The sequence below is a fragment of the Rhinopithecus roxellana genome, chromosome 12 (genome assembly GCF_007565055.1).
Source record: "Rhinopithecus roxellana isolate Shanxi Qingling chromosome 12, ASM756505v1, whole genome shotgun sequence".
Taxonomy (NCBI): Eukaryota; Metazoa; Chordata; class Mammalia; order Primates; family Cercopithecidae; genus Rhinopithecus; species Rhinopithecus roxellana.
Window position 1 is genome coordinate 51,968,141 of NC_044560.1, and position 24,545 is coordinate 51,992,685.

The window sequence follows — 24,545 nt, forward strand, 5'->3', positions numbered from 1 at the left end:
CCCAGGACAATCACGCAGTTAATTGGATCAATGGAGAGAGCCAAGCAGGATCATTCAGTTCCCAAAGTAGGTTTTATTGCTGAAGTTATCAGTATTGATCCAATTATCTGGATAATTGCTTCATCCGCACCATAAACTAGGAAGACTCAGTCAGCCTGGCAGCCAGAGCTCCTCTCTCAGAAACTGCTGCAGACGTTCCCTCAGCTGGTCATCATCCCTGTCTGCAGGGTCACTGCCTGGGGGCTCAGCAAAGCCTCTCAAGTCAGATTGGGTGATGTATTTCCTCCATCACTTCCACTCCTCTAGCCCACTTTGCCTTTGGAGCCTGGAGATTTTTAGTCTTTTTTTTTTTTTTTCCACAGTGTTCTCTGCAAGCCTTGTCCCTGTCCTGACAGGCTCTGCCTTCCAGAAAGAATGACCCTCTGCAAGTACAAAGGGCACGGGTGAATGGTTATCTACATTTCTTTTTTTGGATTTCCAAGGGCCAAGTATAGATGTCATACAAGTAATAACTATGCCTCATTAATGTCATCCTGCAAAGCAGGGGCTGCTATCCTGGCTTGCTGCCTGTGCTCTTTTGTTTACTAAAATCTTGACTGCACCTAACATTTGGAAATCACCCAAATCTGATCACTTTCTTCCTCTGAAGCAGTTTCTCATTGCCCCAGGATAAAATCCTGTAATCACTTTCCCAAGGCCTGGAGGGCCCTGTGTTATCTGCTCTTGTCTATGTCTCCCTCCCACTCTGGCCACTCTCCTACTTGTGCTCTTCTATCCAGCCACGATGAATCTTTTTAATGTTTTGTGGAACATAGGATGCCTTCTCTAGTCCTCTCAGCTTTGGTCTAGGAATTTCCTCCACCCATATCACTCTTCTGTGCCCCACTCTCGCCAGTTCTTCACACCTGCCAGACATTCCTACTCAATCGTCAAGTTTCAGCTGAGGTGTCACTTAGTTCTTCCAAAGCCTTCCACTTGGGCTTCTCCTAAGTTTGCATGAGGGACTCCCGATGTCCCGATGAGCGTACGGAGCACTCTGCCTCCCCTGTCATGGCACTCATTGCACTGTGCCGCAACTGCCTGGGGCCCAACTCCAGCATCTGTGACCTCCTTGAGAACAGGCTAGGGGATACAATTACCAGTAAAACTGACCAAACAAGCAAGCAACAATAACACCTACCTTTTTTAACACTGGGTGGCTTAATCATTTTGGAATAAATGAATAAGATGATAGAGATATAGCAATATTGACTGCTAAAAAGCAATAATAAAGAAAAACAAGTCCAAGAAATTGAATGCCTGCTATATATCCAACAACATAATGAGATTATATAATTTAAACTTCATAACTGAACATTTAGATAATTCGTGATCCCTATTTTACAGATGGGTAAATTGAGATGCACAAAGATTAAGTAATTTGCCCAATATCACATAACTATAAAGTATCAGAGTCAGTTGTAGCTCCACAGCCCATGTTTTTGCATTTATAATATACTGATGTCTTCAGGAATAAAGGGGGAATACTTAAATCAACCCAGTAGAGTAATTAAGCTGAGAGATAATTTATTTTGTGTTATTGAACTGGCTACATGAGTCCATTTACTAATCTTTGACTCCAGAGCCCATGGAGTCAGCATGGGCTGACTTTCCCATATTCAGCAAATCTTGACTGATCACTGCAGAAGCAGAGATCAAGGCCAAGGTCCCTGCCCTCAGAGAACTCACAGACTAATTGAAGAAACCATCCGGCAAACAGCCAATCAAAACATAGCTCCTTAAGTGTGTATAATGGGGGGAGCACAAGGGGCTGGGGGAATGATAATTAGACATTTCAATGCTCTTGTGGAGCCCAAATCCTGGCTCAAGACCCATTTACATAGAGTATCGCTCAGCTCCTGGGATCTGAGGCTCTGCTCTCGGTTCACCTGGCTCCTCTCTACTACAGTACAGGTATGCCTACTTGCTCCGGCCCTCTCAGTTCCATGGGGAACCGTGCAACTTCTCTGACAAGGAAGTCGAAGACTGTGTTACCAACAGACCATGCAGAAGTCAAGTGCGATGTGAAGGCTTTGTGTGTGCACAGACAGGTATAAATCAATGTAGGAGTAAGAGGGGAATACCTGAAATGAGATAATGGTTCTTGATGACCAAGGGACAGGCCAAGTCTAGTGATCAAGATCAGGGTCACGGGGCAGCTCAGGAGGCCTCCTTGTCCTACAATCTCTGACCTCCTTTCACATGTATTATGTTGTTAAAATCACCTTATAATGTAGGTGTTATGATTATCCTCGTTACACACCTTAAAAATCGAGACTTGAAGAGGTTACTTCTTCATATAGCAGGTAAGTGGAAAAGCTTCTATTGGCAATTTGAGAATTCAGATTACATTCATTGACATTAAAGACACAAAAATTATGTGTGCTAGAGTCAGAAATCTTGGGTCGAGTTGTATTTTGACTTTGTGACTAGGAGAAGTCCCTTAACCTTTCTGCAATTTGGCTCCCTCAAATTAGGGGTGATGTGAATACCTTACAAGTCTGTTATAAGCATCAAGTGACATCATAGCTATGAGAGCTCTTTGTAGACTGTTGGCTCCCCTAGCTCTCTCAGAGGTCTGGGGTTAAGCAGAATGTGACAAAATCTAGAACAGTTACATAGGGCAGTTAGCGTCATTTATCTCTGATAAATCTTTAGAAAGATATTTCCTGTCATTTGCATTTCTGCATCACTAAATCCAAGATGATCCCTAATCCATGATATACCCAGTAAAAATTATTGTTTATAAAAAGGAAGAAAAGAAAAAAGGACAGATGGATAGATTGACAGAAGGAAGGAAGGTAGGAAGAAAGGAGCACACAAATGAATAATCACCTGCTGCAAAACTAAATAAACACAACTTTTCAGTTCATTCAGAGAATCCAAGCAAACAGATGCTTCTCTATTTCTCTGTCTCCAGCAAAAATGAGAGTATTTTGACCCACATTTTCTAGACGGGAGTTGCAATTCTCTACATTTACTGTACCCATGTGGACTGTGCATGGGGATTTTTCAAGAAAGAGTTAGAGATTCTTAGAGCAATTTTGAGGGGCTACTGCAAATGCAAAATTCTATCCAATAAATCTGAAAGACTTTTTTACAGTGTATCCATGGACTCATTATGGCCAGTGTTCCATGATTTTGACCAAAGCCATAATGGTTACTCGGGCAGACTTTAGTTTCAATGCCTGGTAAGAAACATTTGAAGGCCAGATAGTTATTTTTCTGCTTTTAACACTCCAAGAACATTGGTTTAAAATGACCAGACATATCTGAGGAAATAGGACTACCTGTCTTATGGGCTTTATCTCCCAACAATATACTAATAAGAAAGGAAATCAATCAGGAAAAGAAAAGTTTAAAGGAAGCAAAAGGGATGCAAATAATTTTTCATAATCCAAATGACTACGTTGTTGAAGGCAGTGTGGTTTAGTGGGAAGAATTGTGATTACACAGTTAAATGTTTCAATCCCGCTGCAAATATTTACTAGTTAATGTGCCCTTGGCCCTCAAAAACACGAATAGTACTGATAACACTTACACAGCATTTCCTGGGAGTCAGTACTGTTTTATCTACTCATTTAGATTTTGAACAACCTTATGGGATAGATATGATGACTTCTATTTTACAGGTGAGTACATTGAGGCAGAGAGGTTACAAGTGAAGGTGGCCCAGCTCTCACAACTTACAGGACCCACCCATCTCACCCCCTTTTTCCAGCCCCAGGGAGAGAGAATCCAAACTGTCCTGCTGCTTTCCGGAATACAACCCTGACCTCTTCTGCTGAGGGAGGTGGCAATAGAGGAATAAACTGTTAGTGCCATTACCAGTCTATCTGGATACGGGATGACTAATTAAAACAGGGCAGCATGCAAGGCCTGACAAAAGGTCTGGCACCTAGTAGATGCTTATACTCTGTTAGTTCCTTTCTTGCCAACCATGTGGCTGTGAGTAATACTCTTTCTCTATCCTAGGAAGGTGTGTAAACCGCAGACTTCTTTGCAATGGGGACAACGACTGTGGAGACCAGTCAGATGAGGCAAACTGTAGAAGGATTTATAAAAAGTGTCAGCATGAAATGGACCAATACTGGGGAATTGGCAGTCTGGCCAGTGGGTAAGTGACCATTTTTCTGTGGTGGTGATGGGAAGGCACAGCATTAAATGGAATTCTGGAGGATAGAGAATGAGAGAGCTGATATAAACAGAGTTCCCCGCTCACCTTTCTGAGAAAAGCCTGTATTGTAAGTGACGCTTCTGGTTGCTCTCCGAGGGCAGTTCCAAGTTGCTCCAGGAACACATCCCACAGACAGACCTAGGCATCAGGAGGGCTGGTATGGAACACTGGGACAGAGCTGTGCATGTGTGGAAACCACGCAGGCTGCTCTGCGAGGGCTGGGGTGGAGAGGGAGCCTTTTTTTTTAACACCTGCAGTATGAACCATGTTAGGTGCTTTGGAAGCCTTATGTCTTGGATCCTATTGACAACCTGGCAGGTAGGTTTTTTCCAGGTCTCTCCCTATCTCCCAGCATTAGTCCCTCCAAGAAGAGAGGTCTCTAGTTAGACAGTGAAGGGATGGATTTCCAGGGCTTCTGGGGATCTCTGAGTTGGTCCAGTCCTCTGGCAAGGACAGAGGAGCAAGGTCAGAAAGGGCCACACTGGCCTGGCATGCACCTTACTTTCCTGCCATATTTTGCAGCTTCTCAGCCTGCAGGTGGAAAAGGGAGACCTTCCCCTCATATGCTTTAGGAATCATCATATGAGACACAGCTTGGGGAGGGGAAGAGTGACCCTGAATGGGATTTACCTTCTTTCTAAAAAAACCCATCAAATCTCAATTTTTAAAGTTGTCGCTAGAGACTCTTCACGTGGGAGACTTCTCTCAGGACTACCTTATAAGCCAGTTATTATAATCCCCACCTTGCAGATAAGGAAACTGAGGCCTAGGAAAGTTGAGTGAGTTCCAGGGTCACCCAGCTAGAGTGTGGGATAGTAGACATTCAAAGCCAGCAGTAGGGTCTGACAGGACCCTGTAGGAGGGAACAGAAGGAGTGGTTCACTGGCCAGGGCACCTCAGGCAAGGTACTTATCTACGTGGAACTTTAGTTTTATCATCTGCAGGAGGAAGTTAATAACATGTTTCTTTCAAAGTACTGTGAAGATTGAACAAGCGAATGTGACTAATATAAGAGGTGCTGGGCAGCTCGTGTGGTGGGAAGAATACAGACTCTGTTCTTGCTCCACTGCAGTTTTCAAACTCCAGCCCACCCATTGCTCCTCACAGGGAGACTCTGGGTTAGTCAGTTACCCTCATGTTTCTCATCTGCAAAATGGGGATAATAATGATACTTACCGAGGACGGAGCAAGATGGCCGAATAGGAACAGCTCCAGTCTCCAACTCCCAGCGCGAGCGACACAGAAGACCGGTGATTTCTGCATTTTCAACTGAGGTACTGGGTTCAGCTCACTAGGGAGTGCTGGACAATCTGTGCTGGTCAGCTGCTGCAGCCCGACCAGCGAGAGCTGAAGCAGGGCGAGGCATCGCCTCACCTGGGAAGCGCAAGGGGGAAGGGAATCCCTTTTCCTAGCCAGGGGAACTGAGACACACAACACCTGGAAAATCAGGTAACTCCCACCCCAATACTGCGCTTTAAGCAAACGGGCACACCAGGAGAATATATCCCACACCTGGCCGGGAGGGTCCCACGCCCACGGAGCCTCCCTCATTGCTAGCACAGCAGTCTGTGATCTAACTGCAAGGCAGCAGCGAGGCTGGGGGAGGGGCGCCTGCCATTGCTGAGGCTTAAGTAGGTAAACAAAGCCTCTGGGAAGCTCGAACTGGGTGGAGCTCACAGCAGCTCAAGGAAGCCTGCCTGTCTCTGCAGACTCCACCTCTGGGGACAGCGCACAGCTAAACAACAACAACAACAACAACAACAACAACAACAACAACAAAAAAGCAGCAGAAACCTCTGCAGACACAAACGACTCTGACAGCTTTGAAGAGAGCAGTGGATCTCCCAACACGGAGGTTGAGATCTGAGAAGGGACAGACTGCCTGCTCAAGTGGATCCCTGACCCCTGAGTAGCCTAACTGGGAGACATCCCCCACTGGGGGCAGACTGACACCCCACACCTCACACGGTGGAGTACACCCCTGAGAGGAAGCTTCCAAAGGAAGAATCAGACAGGTACACTCGCTGTTCAGCAATATTCTATCTTCTGCAGCCTCTGCTGCTGATACCCAGGCAAACAGGGTCTGGAGTGGACCTCAAGCAATCTCCAACAGACCTACAGCTGAGGGTCCTGACTGTTAGAAGGAAAACTATAAAACAGGAAGGAAACCTACACCAAAACCCCATCAGTACATCACCATCCTCAAAGATCAGAGGCAGATAAAACCACAAAGATGGGGGAAAAGCAGGGCAGAAAAGTTGGAAATTCAAAAAATAAGAGCGCATCTCCCCCTGCAAAGGAGCGCAGCTCATCGCCAGCAACGGATCAAAGCTGGTCAGAGAATGACTTTGACAAGATGAGAGAAGAAGGCTTCAGTCCATCAAACTTCTCAGAGCTAAAGGAGGAATCACATACCCAGTGCAAAGAAACTAAAAATCTTGAAAAAAGAGTGGAAGAATTGATAGCTAGAGTAATTAATGCAGAGAAGGTCATAAACGAAATGACAGAGATGAAAACCACGACACGAGAAATACGTGACAAATGCACAAGCTTCAGTAACCGACTCGATCAACTGGAAGAAAGAGTATCAGCGATTGAGGATCAAATGAATGAAATGAAGCGAGAAGAGAAACCAAAAGAAAAGAGAAGAAAAAGAAATGAACAAAGCCTGCAAGAAGTATGGGATTATGTAAAAAGACCAAATCTACATCTGATTGGGGTGCCTGAAAGTGAGGGGGAAAATGGAACCAAGTTGGAAAACACTCTTCAGGATATCATCCAGGAGAACTTCCCCAACCTAGTAGGGCAGGCCAACATTCAAATTCAGGAAATACAGAGAACGCCACAAAGATACTCCTCCAGAAGAGCAACTCCAAGACACATAATTGTCAGATTCACCAAAGTTGAAATGAAGGAAAAAGTCTTAAGGGCAGCCAGAGAGAAAGGTCGGGTTACCCACAAAGGGAAGCCCATCAGACTAACAGCAGATCTCTTGGCAGAAACTCTACAAGCCAGAAGAGAGTGGGGGCCAATATTCAACATTCTTAAAGAAAAGAATTTTCAACCCAGAATTTCATATCCAGCCAAACTAAGTTTCATAAGTGAAGGAGAAATAAAATCCTTTACAGATAAGCAAATGCTTAGAGATTTTGTCACCACCAGGCCTGCCTTACAAGAGACCCTGAAGGAAGCCCTAAACATGGAAAGGAACAACCAGTACCAGCCATTGCAAAAACATGCCAAAATGTAAAGACCATCGAGGCTAGGAAGAAACTGCATCAGCTAATGAGCAAAATAACCAGTTAATATCATAATGGCAGGATCAAGTTCACACATAACAATATTAACCTTAAATATAAATGGACTAAATGCTCCAATTAAAAGACACAGACTGGCAAGCTGGATAAAGAATCAAGACCCATAGTCTGCTGTATTCAGGAGACCCATCTCACATGCAGAGACATACATAGGCTCAAAATAAAGGGATGGAGGAAGATCTACCAAGCAAATGGAGAACAAAAAAAGCAGGGGTTGCAATCCTAGTCTCTGATAAAACAGACTTTAAACCATCAAAGATCAAAAGAGACAAAGAAGGCCATTACATAATGGTAAAGGGATCAATTCAACAGGAAGGGCTAACTATCCTAAATATATATGCACCCAATACAGGAGCACCCAGATTCATAAAGCAAGTCCTTAGAGACTTACAAAGACACTTAGACTCCCATACAATAATAATGGGAGACTTCAACACTCCACTGTCAACATTAGACAGATCAACGAGACAGAAAGTTAACAAAGATATCCAGGAATTAAACTCATCTCTGCACTAAGCGGACCTAATAGACATCTATAGAACTCTCCACCCCAAATCAACAGAATATACATTCTTCTCAGAACCAAACCGCACGTATTCCAAAATTGACCACATAATTGGAAGTAAAGCACTCCTCAGCAAATGTAAAAGAACAGAAATTATAACAAACTGTCTCTCAGACCACAGTGCAATCAAACTAGAACTCAGGACTAAGAAACTCAATCAAAACCGCTCAACTACATGGAAACTGAACAACCTGCTCCTGAATGACTACTGGGTACATAACGAAATGAAGGCAGAAATAAAGATGTTCTTTGAAACCAATGAGAACAAAGATAAAACATACCAGAATCTCTGGGACACATTTAAAGCAGTGTGTAGAAGGAAATTTATAGCACTAAATGCCCACAAGAGAAAGCAGGAAAGATCTAAAATTGACACTCTAACATCACAATTAAAAGAACTAGAGTGGCAAGAGCAAACACATTCAAAAGCTAGCAGAAGGCAAGAAATAACTAAGATCAGAGCAGAACTGAAGGAGATAGAGATACAAAAAACCCTCCAAAAAATCAATGAATCCAGGAGTTGGTTTTTTGAAAAGATCAACAAAATTGATAGACTGCTAGCAAGACTAATAAAGAAGAAAAGAGAGAAGAATCAAATAGACGCAATAAAAAATGATAAAGGGGATATCACCACCAACCCCACAGAAATACAAACTACCATCAGAGAATACTATAAACACCTCTCTGCAAATCAACTAGAAAATCTAGAAGAAATGGATAATTTCCTGGACACTTACACTCTCCCAAGACTAAACCAGGAAGAAGTTGAATCCCTGAATAGAGCAATAGCAGGCTCAGAAATTGAGGCAACAATTAACGAAAACAGCATGGTACTGGTACCAAAACAGAGATATAGACCAATGGAACAGAACAGAGTCCTCAGAAATAATACCACACATCTACAGCCATCGGATCTTTGACAAACCTGAGAGAAACAAGAAATGGGGAAAGGATTCCCTATTTAATAAATGGTGCTGGGAAAATTGGCTAGCCATAAGTAGAAAGCTGAAACTAGATCCTTTCCTTACTCCTTATACGAAAATTAATTCAAGATGGATTAGAGACTTAAATGTTAGACCTAATACCATAAAAACCCTAGAAGAAAACCTAGGTAGTACCATTCAGGACATATGCATGGGCAAGGACTTCATGTCTAAAACACCAAAAGCAACGGCAGCAAAAGCAAAAATTGACAAATGGGATCTAATTAAACTAAAGAGCTTCTGCACAGCAAAAGAAACTACCATCACAGTGAACAGGCAACCTACAGAATGGGAGAAAATTTTTGCAATCTACTCATCTGACAAATGGCTAATATCCAGAACCTACAAAGAACTCAAACAAATTTACAAGAAAAAAGCAAACAACCCCATCAAAAAGTGGGCAAAGGATATGAACAGACATTTCTCAAAAGAAGACATTCATACAGCCAACAGACACATGAAAAAATGCTCATCATCACTGGCCATCAGAGAAATGCAAATCAAAACCACAATGAGATACCATCTCACACCAGTTAGAATGGCAATCATTAAAAAGTCAGGAAACAACAGGTGCTGGAGAGGATGTGGAGAAATAGGAACACTTTTACACTGTTGGTGGGACTGTAAACTAGTTCAACCATTATGGAAAACAGTATGGCGATTCCTCAAGGATCTAGAACTAGATGTACCATATGACCCAGCCATCCCATTACTGGGTATATACCCAAAGGATCATAAATCATGCTGCTATAAAGACACATGCACACGTATGTTTATTGTGGCACCATTCACAATAGCAAAGACTTGGAATCAACCCAAATGTCCATCAGTGACAGACTGGATTAAGAAAATGTGGCACATATACACCATGGAATACTATGGAGCCATAAAAAAGGATGAGTTCGTGTCCTTTGTAAGGACATGGATGCAGCTGGAAACCATCATTCTTAGCAAACTATCACAAGAACAGAAAACCAAACACCGCATGTTCTCACTCATAGGTGGGAACTGAACAATGAGATCACTTGGACTCGGGAAGGGGAACATTGCACACTGGGGCCTATCATGGGGAGGGGGGAGGAGGGAGGGATTGCTTTGGGAGTTATACCTGATGTAAATGATGAGTTGATGGGTGCTGATGAGTTGATGGGTGCAGCACACCAACATGGCACAAGTATACATATGTAACAAACCTGCACGTTATGCACATGTACCCTAGAACTTAAAGTATAATAGTAATAAAAAAATTAAAAAATAAAAAAAAAAAGGAGGGGGAGGGCAACATTGCAACTATCAGACCAGGACTGCATATGACTCCTGGCTATGATTGCCAAATATATTTCAGGACACCCAGTTACATTTGAGTTTCAGATGAACAACCAATGTCTTCTGTATATGTACATCTTTAATATTTCACAGAATATACTAATATAAAATTGTTCATTGTTTATATAAAATTAAAATGTATCTAGTATTCTGTAAAAAAAAAATAATAATAATACTTACCTCCTAATGACTAATCCTCATAAGGATTAAATGAACCCTTGTGTGTAAATTGATTAGGATGATGCCTCCACAAAGTCAGCACCACATTATAGTTGTTAAAGAAAATAAACATGTATACATTATTTTGATACGTGGAATATGTCATGGGAAAGAGACCCCAGACAATTCTGGTAAGGAACAGAACCAAGTCCAGTAAGTGGAAGCTGATAGGAGACAGAGACTCTTAATAAAAACAGAAATTTCAGTAGTTAGAGATGGTCAAGAATGGAGGCTTGCCCTAGGAGGCAGTGACAAATAATGTCTAAAGAGGGGCTGGATTCTTTTCCTCTCTAAAATGGAGACAACATCTGTTGCACAGAGTTGCAGGGACACTAATGAGATGATGCATGTAGCTACCCACTGCTGTGTTTGTCTCCAGTTATACCCTCAGTAAACAGTAATTATTGTGAATAATATTGTAAATGGGTTGTGATGAGGGTGGTACAGAAATTAAGAAAACTGCCACTTCAAACAGCACACAGTATAGTGAGGGTGACAAATACATACATAGCACATTTATCATGGACCAAGCAGTGTTTTAAGGACTTCATAAACTTGACACATGTGATCCTCACAACATCCCCATGAGGCAGTATTTTCATGGTCCCCATTTGCATACGAGCAGACTGAGGCACAGAGGTCGTAAGTAGCCACCCAAGGTTTAATTGGCTTGCCCAAGGTCACCTGGGCAGTAAGGGGCAAAACAGAGATTAGGTCTCAGCCGTCTGGCTCCAAAGTCCACACACTTACCTACTATGCTACCCAACTCTTGCAAGGCAACTGTAGTCATACGGGACAATAAACGCACAACGGTGCGAGCACAGGGTGTTATGAGGGCCCCTAACCCAGCTGGGCTGCGGGCTTCAAGCGCCACAGGTGTTAGTGAAACCTCTCACCACAGTGGCAACAGAGCTCAATCTTGACAGACAAGTCAGAGATAAAACAGTGACTGGGTGGAAGGGCATTCTGGGTGCAGGGAACAGTTCTTCACAGAAGGAGCTGAGTAGACTGGAGCAAGAGCAAGTCTCTTCACACGGCTGGGGACTAGGGCATGTGGCTGTGGTTAAGAGTGGCCAGAGATGAAGCTGGAAAGCTGGTTTGGACCCGGTATCAAGAGCCTTGAAGGCTGTGCCAAGGAATTTTTGTTTTCGTTCAGTAGGGTCTGACAATCAAGATTAAGCAACCCCAAACCCCAACCTCTTCGCCTTCTCTGTCTCTTCCTTACAGGATAAATTTGTTCACAAATAGTTTGGAAGGCTCAGTTCTTGACCACAGGTATTATGCGGGTGGATGCTCCCCACATTACATCCTGAACACGAGGTTTAGGAAGCCCTACAATGTGGAAAGCTACACGCCACAGGTAAGGGACAACCAGGTAGCAACGGAGGGAGCCCCAGCTGAGCACCCAGTTAGCAGGGTCCATGGCCTGGCCAGACAGCCTGCTAGCTATGTGACATTAGACACATCCCCTTTTCTCTTAGAGCCTCAGTTTCTTCATATGTAAAAATGGGCAGTTCCTTCCTTTAGACCTTGCGTAGAAGATGACATGCTGTATATAGTAACAGGAGGGCAATTGTAGAGCAGTAATAATAGAAACCATAATATCAGAAGCTACCTTGAAGGTAGAAATAAAGCTTAGGATTTGGAGTCACACTGACTTGGTGGCTCTGCCACTTACCATCCATACAATCCTAAAGGCTAAGAGCCTCTGTTTTCCTATCTTTAAATTGGGAGTTATGGAGGTTCTACCCTGCAGGGAGAGGATTAGTGAGATAATGTGTGTAAGTATTTAGCACAGCGCCTGGCTTAATGGTGAGTCCACAGAAAATGTTAACTCTTGTTACTGCTGTTACTGCATTCTTATCAAATCCCTGCCTATTAAAAGCAGGCATTGCTCTAAGCATTTTATGAAGTGCTCTACCAATGTAAGTCCCTATTATGATTAATGTACAAACTTAGAAACACATCTCACAGACAGTGGGGTTTAGAATAGCCCGTAAGACACACACACTTGAGATCTGATGGGAGGGAACATACTGGGTGCCAGGACTGGCTCTGCCACAGGTCCCAATTTTACCTTAGGTTAAATTCCTTTTCCACTCTGGGCCTCAGTTTTCTCATCTGTGAAACTGGTGGACGGAACTAGAGGATCTTGACAGTAATTTCCACTTCCAAAATTGCACGCTGTTTTCTAGCCCGGTGTGGTGGTGCATGTCTATAGTCCCAGCCACTCGGGAGGCTGAGGCAGAAGGATCGCTTGAGCCCAGGAGGTTGAGGCTACAGCGAGTCAAGGTCGTACCACTGCACTCCAGCTTGGTGACAAAGCAAGATCCTGTCTTTAAAATGTATATATTGCACCATGTTGAAGGCTAGCTCCTTCTTACTCCTCCTTCCCTTCCTCCCCAACACACTTTTTAGCCAAGAAAGAACAAATTTAGTTTAGCGCCAAACACACTCTCCATCAGGGTGTCCAGTGCCATCCGCAAAACTACTTTCAAGGGAGGATTTCAGAGCAGCCATTACCATCCAGGTAAAAGTGGATCCCAACTCAGGCAGGACATACATGGTAAACTCTCCACTCTCCATACCAACATTCTTTGAGCGCTGTGCCAGGTGCTGTGCTGTGATTTACCAGTATAAGCCCAATCCTCAGAACAAGCCTGATGAAAGGGACCATTATCGCCTCCATTTTACACATGAAGAAACTGAGGCATGGAGAGGTCAAGGCAATTGTCCAAAGTCATCCGACTAGGAAAGAGCAGAGATGCAGTGCATCTCAGCGGCCACTCTGCAGACCATGTCTGAACTGCTCCTCCTTCCCCTTGTAGCAGCTGAGCTGTTGCATCCGCCTCTGGGAATTGCGGGCATCCAGAAGCCGATGGGAACTGTGGGCAGGGAGGTGACTTGAGACTGGTCACTCCAGGGCCCCCGAGGCAGTACCCTTGGCAGTTCCCCTACACACAAAGCCATGAACACTGGTTTTCGAGCAAAGGGCTCTCCTAAGTTCTCTCTAAGGCACGTTCCTGTCTTTGTCACTTGGTCCTCCAGCCACTGCCTTAGACCAGACCCTCATCAACCGTCACCTGCACTACTCATACAGCCTCCTCATGGATTTGTCTGACTCCAAATTTTTCCCTTCCAATCCAACCACCAGGCTGGCCCAAATCATCTTCCTGAGGCTTGATCTACTTCCTCTGCTGGGTCGTATTTGAATTAAGCCCAGATTTCAGGACAAGTAATTCAACAGCCTATTTTGACACCAGAACATCCTCTCGCAATATCCCCCTTTTCTCCTCACTGTTTCAACTTCTCATTGAACTGTACTGCTATCCTTGCAGTTCCTGGGGTACACCCTGCCCTTTCCAACCTCCATGCTTTTAATTAAGCTGAGCCTACAGCCCAGAATGTTCCCCTGCATTTTTGCCAGTCATAATCCAAATCAAAAACCAACCTCTAAGTTTCCACCCAAGGTATTGATCAGGTCTGTCTCTACTACTGAACCAAGAGCCCTGAGGTGGGGACACAAATTGGCCCTGGTTTTTCTGTATCCAGAGCATTCTAATTCAGTATCCAGCACATAGTAGGAGTAGAGTGGCTGTCTGCTCACTGGTATTGAACTGATTTGAGTCAAATGAAATAAAAAACACTTTTTTTTTCTTCTTTAGACCCAAGGCAAATACGAATTTACATTGAAAGAATATGAATCGTACTCAGATTTTGAACACAATGTCATAGAGAAAGCGGCAAGCAGTTCTGGTTTCAGTTTTGGTTTCAAAATATCTGGAATATTTGAACTTGGTATCAGCAGTCAAAGTGATCGAGGCAAACATTATATTAGGAGAACTAAACGATTCTCTCATACTGTAAGTATGTCTTTGTTGCTTTTAAACGTATATGTTGTCTTACTCCATTTTCTGCTGCTGTAACAGAACACCACAGAATGAATAATTTATAAAGAAAAGACATTTACTTGGCTCACAGTTCTGGAGGCTGGGAAGTCCAAGATCAAGGGGCTACATCTGGTGAGGGCCTTCTTGCTGCATCGTAACATGGTAGAAGGCATCACATGGTGAGGAAGTACATAAGGGGGCTGAACTTCGTTCTTTTATCAGGAGCCCACTCCCACAATAACTAGCCCTCTCCTGAAACAACAGCATTAATCTATTCATGAGGGCAGAACCCTCATGACATAATAACCTCATAAAGGTGCCTCCTTTCAAAACTGTTACAATGGCAATTAAATTTCAACATGAGTTTTGGAGGGGACATTCCAGCTATAGCCTATGGATCCTTTTGAAACGACATGCCCTCCGATGTGTCTATATTCCACATTACTACTAGTCCTAACAACCGATTATCTTTCTGTTGTCTTGAAATCTTCTCAAAAAAATAGCTAACTTACTTTTTAAAGAGACCAAGCAGAGATAACCTTCTATAATTATTTTCTTTCATTTTCTAATACACTTTTCCCTTAGGTTTTCAATAAGCTTAAGATGTACCTTTGAAGACTAGAACTTCTCTGGAAACTTTTCAATCCACAGGAATTTGACTTTTATCCCAGACATCTGACTGAAATTCCTCTCTGGAATGTCACCCAAGACCTCTTCTCTGACTTCTTAGGGTGCTTGGTGGAGATGACCAAACCATTGCTCTCCTGTTTCTCCTGCTTTCTTTCTGCTCCTTATCAGCTTCCTCCCTGGGTCTAATATTCCCATCTGTCCTTTATTTAATTCATGGCCCTCTTCTCTATGTACTCTCCAATATCCCCTGGGTGTCATCTTCAACTCACTTCCTCTTTTACAGGGACAAGCTATGAGCCTTCATCACTGCTTCTAACCTCTCGGTTAAACTTCAGACCTTCCCTATCCACTCTTCTGAGCATCTCACCTGGGCATCGTGCTGACACTCCAAGGCAATGTCTTCTTCCTAAATTTTCAATGGATGTTAATGGCATATTCCTCTCTACTTTTCCAGGCTAAGAACTGAGCCAGAATCATATCTGGCTCTCACTTCTGCTTCATGTCCACATCTGTTGATTACCAAATCCTTCAGTATTACTCTTCAACATTTGCTTACACTAACTCCTATTACCTCTTAATTAATCCAGGTTCTTTCATCTCTTACTGTACCCAACTAAATAGTTTCTCTGTCTCCTAGCTTGCCCCTTCACATGCATGAAGAAATGTTTCTATGATGCTAATCTGATCATATCATCTGCTTCCTATTGCTTACTCCCTCCCGTTTTCCTTCTCTCCTTCTCTGCCTTCCAGCTCCCTGATTCAAATTGCCAGTTATAGGATGCTAACATTGTGCCAGGCACTATCCTAAAGACAGACTAGGGATCTGTAGTCTCTAGGGTAATATTCTTGCCTTCATGTTCAGTATAGTAGGAGTATCAAACATGAAAGCCAGTGTATTCTTTTTTTTTTTTTTTTTTTTTTTTTTGGAGACAGAGTCTCGCTCTGCCACCCAGGCTGGAGTGCAGTGGCATGATCTCGGCTCACTTCAACCTCCACCTCCCAGGTTCAAGTGATTCTCCTGCCTCAGCCTCCCGAGCAGCTGAGACTACAGGCATGTGCCTCCTGCTGGGCTAATTTTGTTGTATTTTTAGTAGAGACAGGGTTTCACCACATTAGTCAGGACGGTCTTGATCTCCTGACCTTGTGATCTGCCTGCCTTGGCCTCCCAAAGTGCTGGGATTACAGGCCTCAGCCACCACTCCCAGCCATATTATTCTTAATTATATCAGTTATAATACAACATGGCATATGCTATAAAGGAAATACAAGCAAGTACAATGCAATCTTAGAAAAGGGAGTGCCAGGGTGTGTCTGGGAACTTCAGGTTGGTATCAAATTGGAGGCAATGGCAAAGCAGAGATTTAAAAGATAAGTAGTTATGTGTCAGGCAGAAAAGGGAGAAAATAATATTTCAGGGAGAAGGAACAGCATGTGCAAAATAATATGAAAGAGAATGGCAGGCTTGGGGAACAGTGAAAATTGGATGAATGCTGACATACGTGGTTGATAGAAAGTAGCAAAGTATGGAGAGGAAGACTTCAGGGGTGTAGAAGCTGAAGCCAGAGAGGCTACTGGAGGACAAATTGTGATGATCTTACACTCAGAGTAAGGGAGCTGATTTTATTCTGAAGGCAACAGCAAGCCACGCAAGGTTTTGCTTTAAGCTAAGAGAAGCATTGTCATAATACGATCTGAATTTTAGGGTGTCAACTCTGATTGGGGCATTGAAGGAGGCTAGAGAAAGGAAGGAGATTAGGGAGGAGGCTTTTATAATGATGCAAGCAAAAGGAGATGCAACCTAAAATATTCAGAAAAATAATGAACAGAGTACCTAGTGACTGCTTATTTAGGAAGGGTAAGGGAGAAGGAAGAGGGTCATAGGTCACTGAGGCAGGACTAGAATGGGGCGAGAGCAAGCTAGGAGACAAAATGAGGCCCCAGGGCAATAGGCACCAGCAGAGTTGGCATGGCTTTGTAGAGCTGAAGGATTTAGGATTAGGCAGAACATATCTCACAGGCGTTTGCCACCTTCCTCTTTTTCTCTTCCTGTACAGTAGTATAGGGAATGCTCATCTAGGATTGTACTAACACTTTCTAGATGTTTATACTTCATCAGGCATCACTAACTTTCAGTCTATTCCATACACGGAGAGTCACCAAACTTTTTCTGTAAAGGGCCAGATAATAAATTATTTTAGGCTTTGTGAGACTGCAAGGTCTCTGTTGCAACTATTCAGCGCTGCCATTGGAGTGCGACACCAGTTGTAAACCATATTGAAATAAATGGATGCAGTTGTGTTCCAATAAAACTTTATTTACAGGCACTGGGTTTGGTATGAGGCTTGTATTTTGCTGACTCCTGCCATACGCTGTCATTGCTGGTTTTCCTAAAGCACCACTTTTACTCTTTCTTGTGTGGCTTTTTTTCAGAGTTTACAAGGTATCAGCAAAGCGGGCACTTTTGCAGGTTAGCAAATCCTATGTCCCATCAGAGAGGTCCCATGCCCTCCAGCTGCTCCCTGCCATGCCTGCTTCTGTTACCCTTCCCAGTCCTTATTCTCTACAGTAAAGAGGTGAGTTAAGAGCAAGCTCTTCCAAGCTGAACAGGATGTCAGAATATTTATGAGCATTGAAAGGTTGTCAAAGAGGCTGTCTTCTCTCAAGTATCCTAAAGGAATCATAAGAGTGATGACCCCGGGCCAAGAACATCGGATGGTATTTGTAAAGTTCATCTTCTCGTTCCAGATTCCTAACTTTAAAGGTCTGGTTTTCCCATGTTGGTATTTCATTTAGAAAAGCGTATTTCTGCATGCACGCTCTGACCTCGAAGTAGCACATTACAAGCTGAAACCCAGAAGCCTCATGCTCCATTACGAGTTCCTTCAGAGAGTTAAGCGACTGCCCCTGGAGTACAGCTACGGGGAATACAGAGATCTCTTCCGTGATTTTGGGACCCACTACATCACAGAGGCCGTACTTGGGGGCATTTATGAATACACCCTCGTTATGAACAAAGAGGCCATGGAGAGAGGAGGTACACTGCCCGAGGGACCATGGCTTTCCTAAAAGCTGGGGAAAGCATCCTAAGTCGAACTTGTAGTTTTCTTTCTACCTTCCTGGCTACACCTTCACAGTGTCATTTGCAGATTTCTCTTCCTCTTCTTTTTGATTGACAATGTCAGTCCTCTTCTGCCTAACTCCTTAGGCCATTCTCTTTTCTACAACTCTTCTCTCTATGAAGTTGTATCCAATCCCATGGTTCTAAATACCTTCAGCATGCAGATAACTCCTGGATCTCTTCCTGGATCCATCCTGGATCTCTTCCTGCACCCACGAGTTTATGTTGAAATGTTTCATTGATGTCTCCATGTGAATGTGTAACAACCCTCACCAGCTGAACATGTGCCCAAAGAGAACTTTTGACTTTCTTTCTCCAATACGTTTCTTCTTTAGTCATCCACATTTCAGAAATGGTTCTACCATCCAAGCAGTGGCTCAAGCCATAAAACTAGCAGTCAACCTTGATTATTTTTCTTTTCTTCAAATCTATTGTTTTTTCTTTTCTTAAAATCTATCAGCTCTACCTCCAAATTATATTTCCTATTTTTCCCATTACCACCGTAGCCTCATCCCATGACCAGACCTTCACATTCAAAGTTTAATGTGAATGTGAATCAAGTATGAATCTTGGAGGAGGTAGATTCTGATTCAGTGGGTTTGGAGTGAGACCTGAGAGTGCATTTCTAACAAGCTTTGGAGTGATCCTGATGCTGCTGGCTGATAGACCATACTTTACATAGCAAGGTCTCAGATTATTACTGTGGTCTCCAAACTAATATTCCACCCCCACCCCTCCCCTATAATTCATCTTCATACAGATATCCCAGCTCTTTCCAACTCCAATCAACTACAAGTCTGCTGCTTTCCAACCCAATATCCTTTCCTATGACATGGCACTTGTTGGGTTAAGTGAACTGCTGTAGGTCACACAGATTGCAGTGTCAGAGCCAGGGCTTGATTACCAGTCCATGTACTTGCAAGATGACTCATGGTACACAATGTAAATTTATACAGTGTGGCCTCAGTCTTGTCAAAATCAGAGGTACTTTCCTGCATAAAAATGATCTCAAAAGTGCTTTCCACTGTTCCTCAAATTGCTTCCCATAAAAGGGCTTAATAATTAAATAAGTTGGGAAAACACATAATAGATTCCACTCTCAAAGTTTCACAAATGTACTCCAATAAAATGACCTCTCCACCTATTTTAATGCAACATCTGTCACACTTTCTTGACCACAGAAGTTCCTTTTCTCATAACATCTGCTACCATCTCATGGGATTCATGTTTCAAGAAATGCACCTTGGGAAAAACTGATCTACACCAACATTGCTAGACAGCCCTGGTGGTCAAAGTTGCTCTTTTCTCCCTGAACTGGCCTCAAAGTGCTCAGAGAGGTGCTTATAAGTCATGTCTGGAATTTCAGCAAGACCAGGGGAGGAGGATGTCTCAGGGAGAATTAGGGAGGAAGAAGTAGGAAATAGTCCAAAAATGAAGAAGAAATCAGGGAAATTTGCCCCTCCTCTTTGCCAGATACTATGCCTTACTTTTTATATCCATTTTCTCAACTAATTAACTAACACACTTTTTCTACTTTATCAAAGATTGGAGAAGAGTGGGTCAGGGAGGGCAGGCAGATTGTAACAGTCTCTGTACTCACTGGATCTATCCCTAGAGAATCAATAAGATCAAATTTTTAGAAAATGACTCTGAGCACTTCCCCTCTTTCAAAGTCAGCAAAAATCCTCAGAGAGCATTGCGGGGAGGCTGAAAGGGGAAGTTGGGTCTGAGCTCTACGAGGTCTCTGCCCTGGTGCCAGTTGCTGCCTGCATTTCTTGTTATCAGACTGGTGACCTATTTATTTGAACCCGAGTCCTTGTGACATCCAACAAGGGCTAGGCCTCTGGATTCGATCATATGGAAAGGGACAGAATGAATTACGTTTTATGTCATGGACTTTTTTCCTTGCTTTCTTCAGATTATACTCTTAACAATGTCCACGCCTGTGCCAAAAATGATTTTAAAATTGGTGGTGCCATTGAAGAGGTCTATGTCAAGCTGGGTGTGTCCACAGGCAAATGCAGAGGTATTCTGAATGAAATAAAAGGTGAGTGACAGGGGCTTGTGACTTCCACACTTACAATGTTTATCCTCCTAGTGCTTCCAGTGATTACATCTCCCTCCCTTTTTGAGACAAATACTATCCCAACTTCTATGCCAAGTATGTCCTTCTGTTTTTTATAGTTTTACCACCTAACATATCGCCAACTAATATGACCTAATGTTGCTTATTTTTGAACTTTATATGGATGGACTATAATCCTTCCAGTCCTGTGTTTTCCATTCAACATAATGTTTTTGTGTATAACTATAGTTAGTTCACTTCTATCACTGCATACTATTTTGTTGAATATACCACTTTTTCTTTGTCCATTCTACTATTGATGAACACTTGTTTTGTCTCCTCTTTCAAGCAATTATAATCAATGCTGCTCTGAACATCTTACATAGTTATCTGGTACACGTGTACAAGTCTCTTTCCAGGGAGTACACATAGGACTGGAACTGCTGGGTTTTAGAGGGTGCGCTTTTTCTATTTGACTAGATAATGCTGAACTGTTTTCTAAAATGGCTGCACCAATTTATACTCCTGTTGGCCATAGATGAGGACTCCTCCCCTTCCCCTCCCCCAGCTTTTTTTTTTTTTTTTTTGAGACAGAGTCTTACTCTGTTGCCCAGGCTTGAGTGCAATGGTGTGATCTCAGCTCACTGCAGTCTCCACCTTCTGGGCTCAGGCAATCCTCTCACCTCAGCCTCCTGAGTAGCTGGGACTACAGGTGCATGCCACCATGCTCGGCTAATTATTATTATTATTATTATTATTATTATTATTTTATTTTTTATAGAGACGAGTTTTGCCATGTTGCCCAGGCTGGTCTCAAACTCTTGGGCTTAAGCCGTCTACAAGCCTTGTCACCCCAAAGTGCTGGAATTACAGGCATGAACCACCATGCCTGGTGGAGACGCCCCCTACTTTTTAATGCTGCTCAGGTGTTGCAGGCTCAGACTTGAGGAGCTGTTTTACACCAGTTCTTTTTTTGTTTGTTTTTTGAGATGGAGTCTCACTCTGTCACCCAGGCTGGAGTACAGTGGCATGATCTCAGCTCACTGCAACCTCCGCCTCCTGGGTTCAAGGGATTCTTCTGCCTCAGCCTCCCAAAAGCTGGGACTACAGGCGCCCAACCATCATGCCTGGCTAATATTTGTATTTCTAGTAGAGACAGGGTTTCACCATGTTGGCCAGGCTGTCTCAAACTCCTGACCTCAAGTGATTTGCCCACCTTGGCCTCCCAAAGTGCTGGGATTACAGGCGTGAGCTACCTCGCTGGGCTGTTTTACACCAGTTCTTTTGGCACTGGGGACATAGACACATTAGAATGGAAATAACTCACTGATACGATTGAGGGCTTTCTGGGCAACTCTATAAGTTAAAATAATAATTGCTTTATCGTGGCCACTGTTTAGTAAGTGTCTACTACATGCTTAGCACAGGCTTTATAAATTTTCCCACAATTGTCATCTCACACAAAGAAGTGAGACAACGTAAGGCCTGGACAGGACTGTCTGGTAAGTACCTTCATCTCTCCCCGATTTCTTATCTGCACAGTGAAGATTATATAGCTACTATTTTGTAGTGAAGATTAAATGCATTCATACATGTACAGCACTTAGATTAGTGACTGACACATAAATAATCAATAATTATTAGCTGTTAATATACCATTTATTCTTTACATGGATGCAGAGTATCCACTTTGCAGATGAGAACAAAAAAGAAATCTCATACTGTATAAATAATTTGTCCAAAACCACGAGGCTAGACAAAATCATAGCTGGACTCATGCCTGGTCAAGGTGTGTAGGGTGAGTGGAGGAGAGGATGAACTCAGCTTCCCCCAGGTGAGCTCCACTATACTCTACCTGCAGGAGTCAGTTTGGGGAGAGGAAAGTTATTTGGCCAAGGAACAGTGGCTATAAAACCAGACAAACCTTGTTTAAAATTTATCTTTATCAGCTGCTAGCTGTGTGGGCCTTGGCAAGTCACTTAACAATTCCAGGTATGAGTTTCATAATTTGTGAAGTAGAGCTAATAATGCTGGGCTCCTAAAATTGCTGTCTGGTAAAAGAAAATATCATACCCTATCTCTCTATCTATCCATCTACCTCTCTGTGTGTCTCTCTATTATCTATCTATCTATCTACTATCTGTTATCTATCTATCTATCTTTCTATCTGTCTTTCTAACAATCTATTATCTATCTCCTATGACCTATCTACCTACTTATCTATCATCTATCTTCCTATCTACTCTCCTATCTACCTACCTATTTGCCAGTCTATTATCTACCTATCTACCTACCTATTATCTCTTTATTTATCTATCTAGTCTAGCTATCATCTATCTTCCATAAACTTACTCAGTAACTAGCACTTACAGTTGCTCAAGATAAATGTCTTTTTCTTGTCCTGCCCTCAATTTGTGTTGCTTATGGATGGGTGAGTTTCCCTTTGCTCCATGTACCATGACTGCCCTGTGGGCAAGGAAGTGTCTGGTCTACCCACATCTCTCAGACAAGCTCAGTGAATATGATGTACCCAAATTGTTGGTTGGGTTGCAGTAAATTCTAGGGGGCAGAGGGGTATCCTCTGTGACCTGCTAGCTCTCTGTGTCCATTCCAGACAGAAACAAGAGGGACACCATGGTGGAGGACTTGGTGGTCCTGGTACGAGGAGGGGCAAGTGAGCACATCACCACCCTGGCGTACCAGGAGCTGCCGACAGCAGACCTGATGCAGGAGTGGGGAGACGCTGTGCAGTACAACCCAGCCATCATCAAAGTTAAGGTACACAATGCTGCTCTACCATCCTTTCCTCCACCCGGAAAATAGCTTCTGAGGACCTACTATGAGCCAAGGTATAAAATGCAGAGATCACTAAGACCCAGGCCCTGATTTTGAGACATATATACAATAGTAGAAAATATATTTTAAATAAATAAATTATAACACATTGCTCAGTACTACCTAGAGACCTTTGACTCCCTCTCACTTGGGCCCCAAGTTGCTAAAAGAAACTAACAATCAGCTTCTAATTCTAGCTTGCTCCTTCGTCTTCTTCTTTTTCAGAGACAGGGTCTTGCTCTGTTGCCCAGGCTGGGCTTCAGTGGTATGATCTTGGCTGACTGCAGCCTCCAGCTCCTGGGCTCAAGTGATCCTCCTGCCTCAACCTCCCAAGTAGCCAGGGTTACAGGTGCATGTCACCACACCTGGCTAATTTAAATTTTTTTTTAGAGAGATGGGGTCTTGCTATGTTGCCCAGGTTGGTCTTGAACTCCTGATCTCAAGTGATCCTCCCACTTTTGCCTCCCAAAGTGCTGGGATTACAGGTGTGAGCCACTGTGCCTGGCCTCTAGCCTCTCTAGTGAAATAAAAGAAATATTAATTTCATTAAAATATAATCAATTAAATTAATGTTCCTTTTATTTCAGTAGAGAATCACTCATTTAATTATTTATTCATTAAACATTATGCATTCAACCCACAAATAGTTGCTAAATTCCTGCTATGCTACAGGAACTAAGGTACTAGGGAAAAATAGAGGAAGATGCAAGGATAAAACATACAGTCTATGAGGGACAGTAAGATATACACACACATAACTATCTTACAGGACAGAATAAGACATCACAACAACTAACATGTCTTGAGCACCTAATATATTCATGACCCTCTTTATAAATGCTTTTTCATCTAACATTTAAAAATGTTATTTTGTTTAATCCCCACACTGGTCTGCAAATTAATTATTCTTATCTCCATGTTGTGATTGACAAAAATCAAGGGCTAGGGAGGTTGTATCCATTTTTGGCTGCTCAAGAGTCTATTCGGTTCAAACAAAAGACTGACTTCTTCCCTCCCCTCTAGACTTTCCTGTGGGTTTGATGAATAAAAAATGATCTTAACCACTTGTCACCCAAACTAGGGAGTTTTACAATGTTAAACTAAAAAGATGTTTGTTAGACCAGGACTGTCATACATATCAGTGATGGTAGGTCCTTGCCTGTGGGGACTTCTGCATGGTACCCATAGCACAACTTAACACCATGCTCTTCTTGCCAGTGTCTGTACAGTCATTATGTGCTAGTACCCACCCGCTGGGGATCCCACCTTGCAGTCAAGGTAGAGGGTTGAGGGGCTGGACCTCTGATGAGAGACTCTGCAGTCTCTAGTCTGGGTGATTTCTTTATTTGCATGTCAAATGCATAGCTTCTGTGGAACAAGA

The 24,545-nt window shown here is 43.0% G+C and overlaps 1 protein-coding gene across 1 annotated transcript in view; it reads left to right on the forward strand.

Annotated features, from left to right (window-relative positions):
• Positions 1-24,545, forward strand: part of C8B (complement C8 beta chain) — a 42,833-nt gene that overhangs the window by 7,559 nt on the left and 10,729 nt on the right. The window contains exons 3-9 of the mRNA XM_030913817.1: positions 1,949-2,090; positions 4,015-4,156; positions 11,854-11,986; positions 14,292-14,489; positions 17,940-18,180; positions 20,183-20,311; positions 22,944-23,107. Of these exons, the coding sequence (XP_030769677.1) occupies positions 1,949-2,090; positions 4,015-4,156; positions 11,854-11,986; positions 14,292-14,489; positions 17,940-18,180; positions 20,183-20,311; positions 22,944-23,107 (1,149 nt within the window). The remainder of the gene's footprint in view (positions 1-1,948; positions 2,091-4,014; positions 4,157-11,853; positions 11,987-14,291; positions 14,490-17,939; positions 18,181-20,182; positions 20,312-22,943; positions 23,108-24,545) is intronic.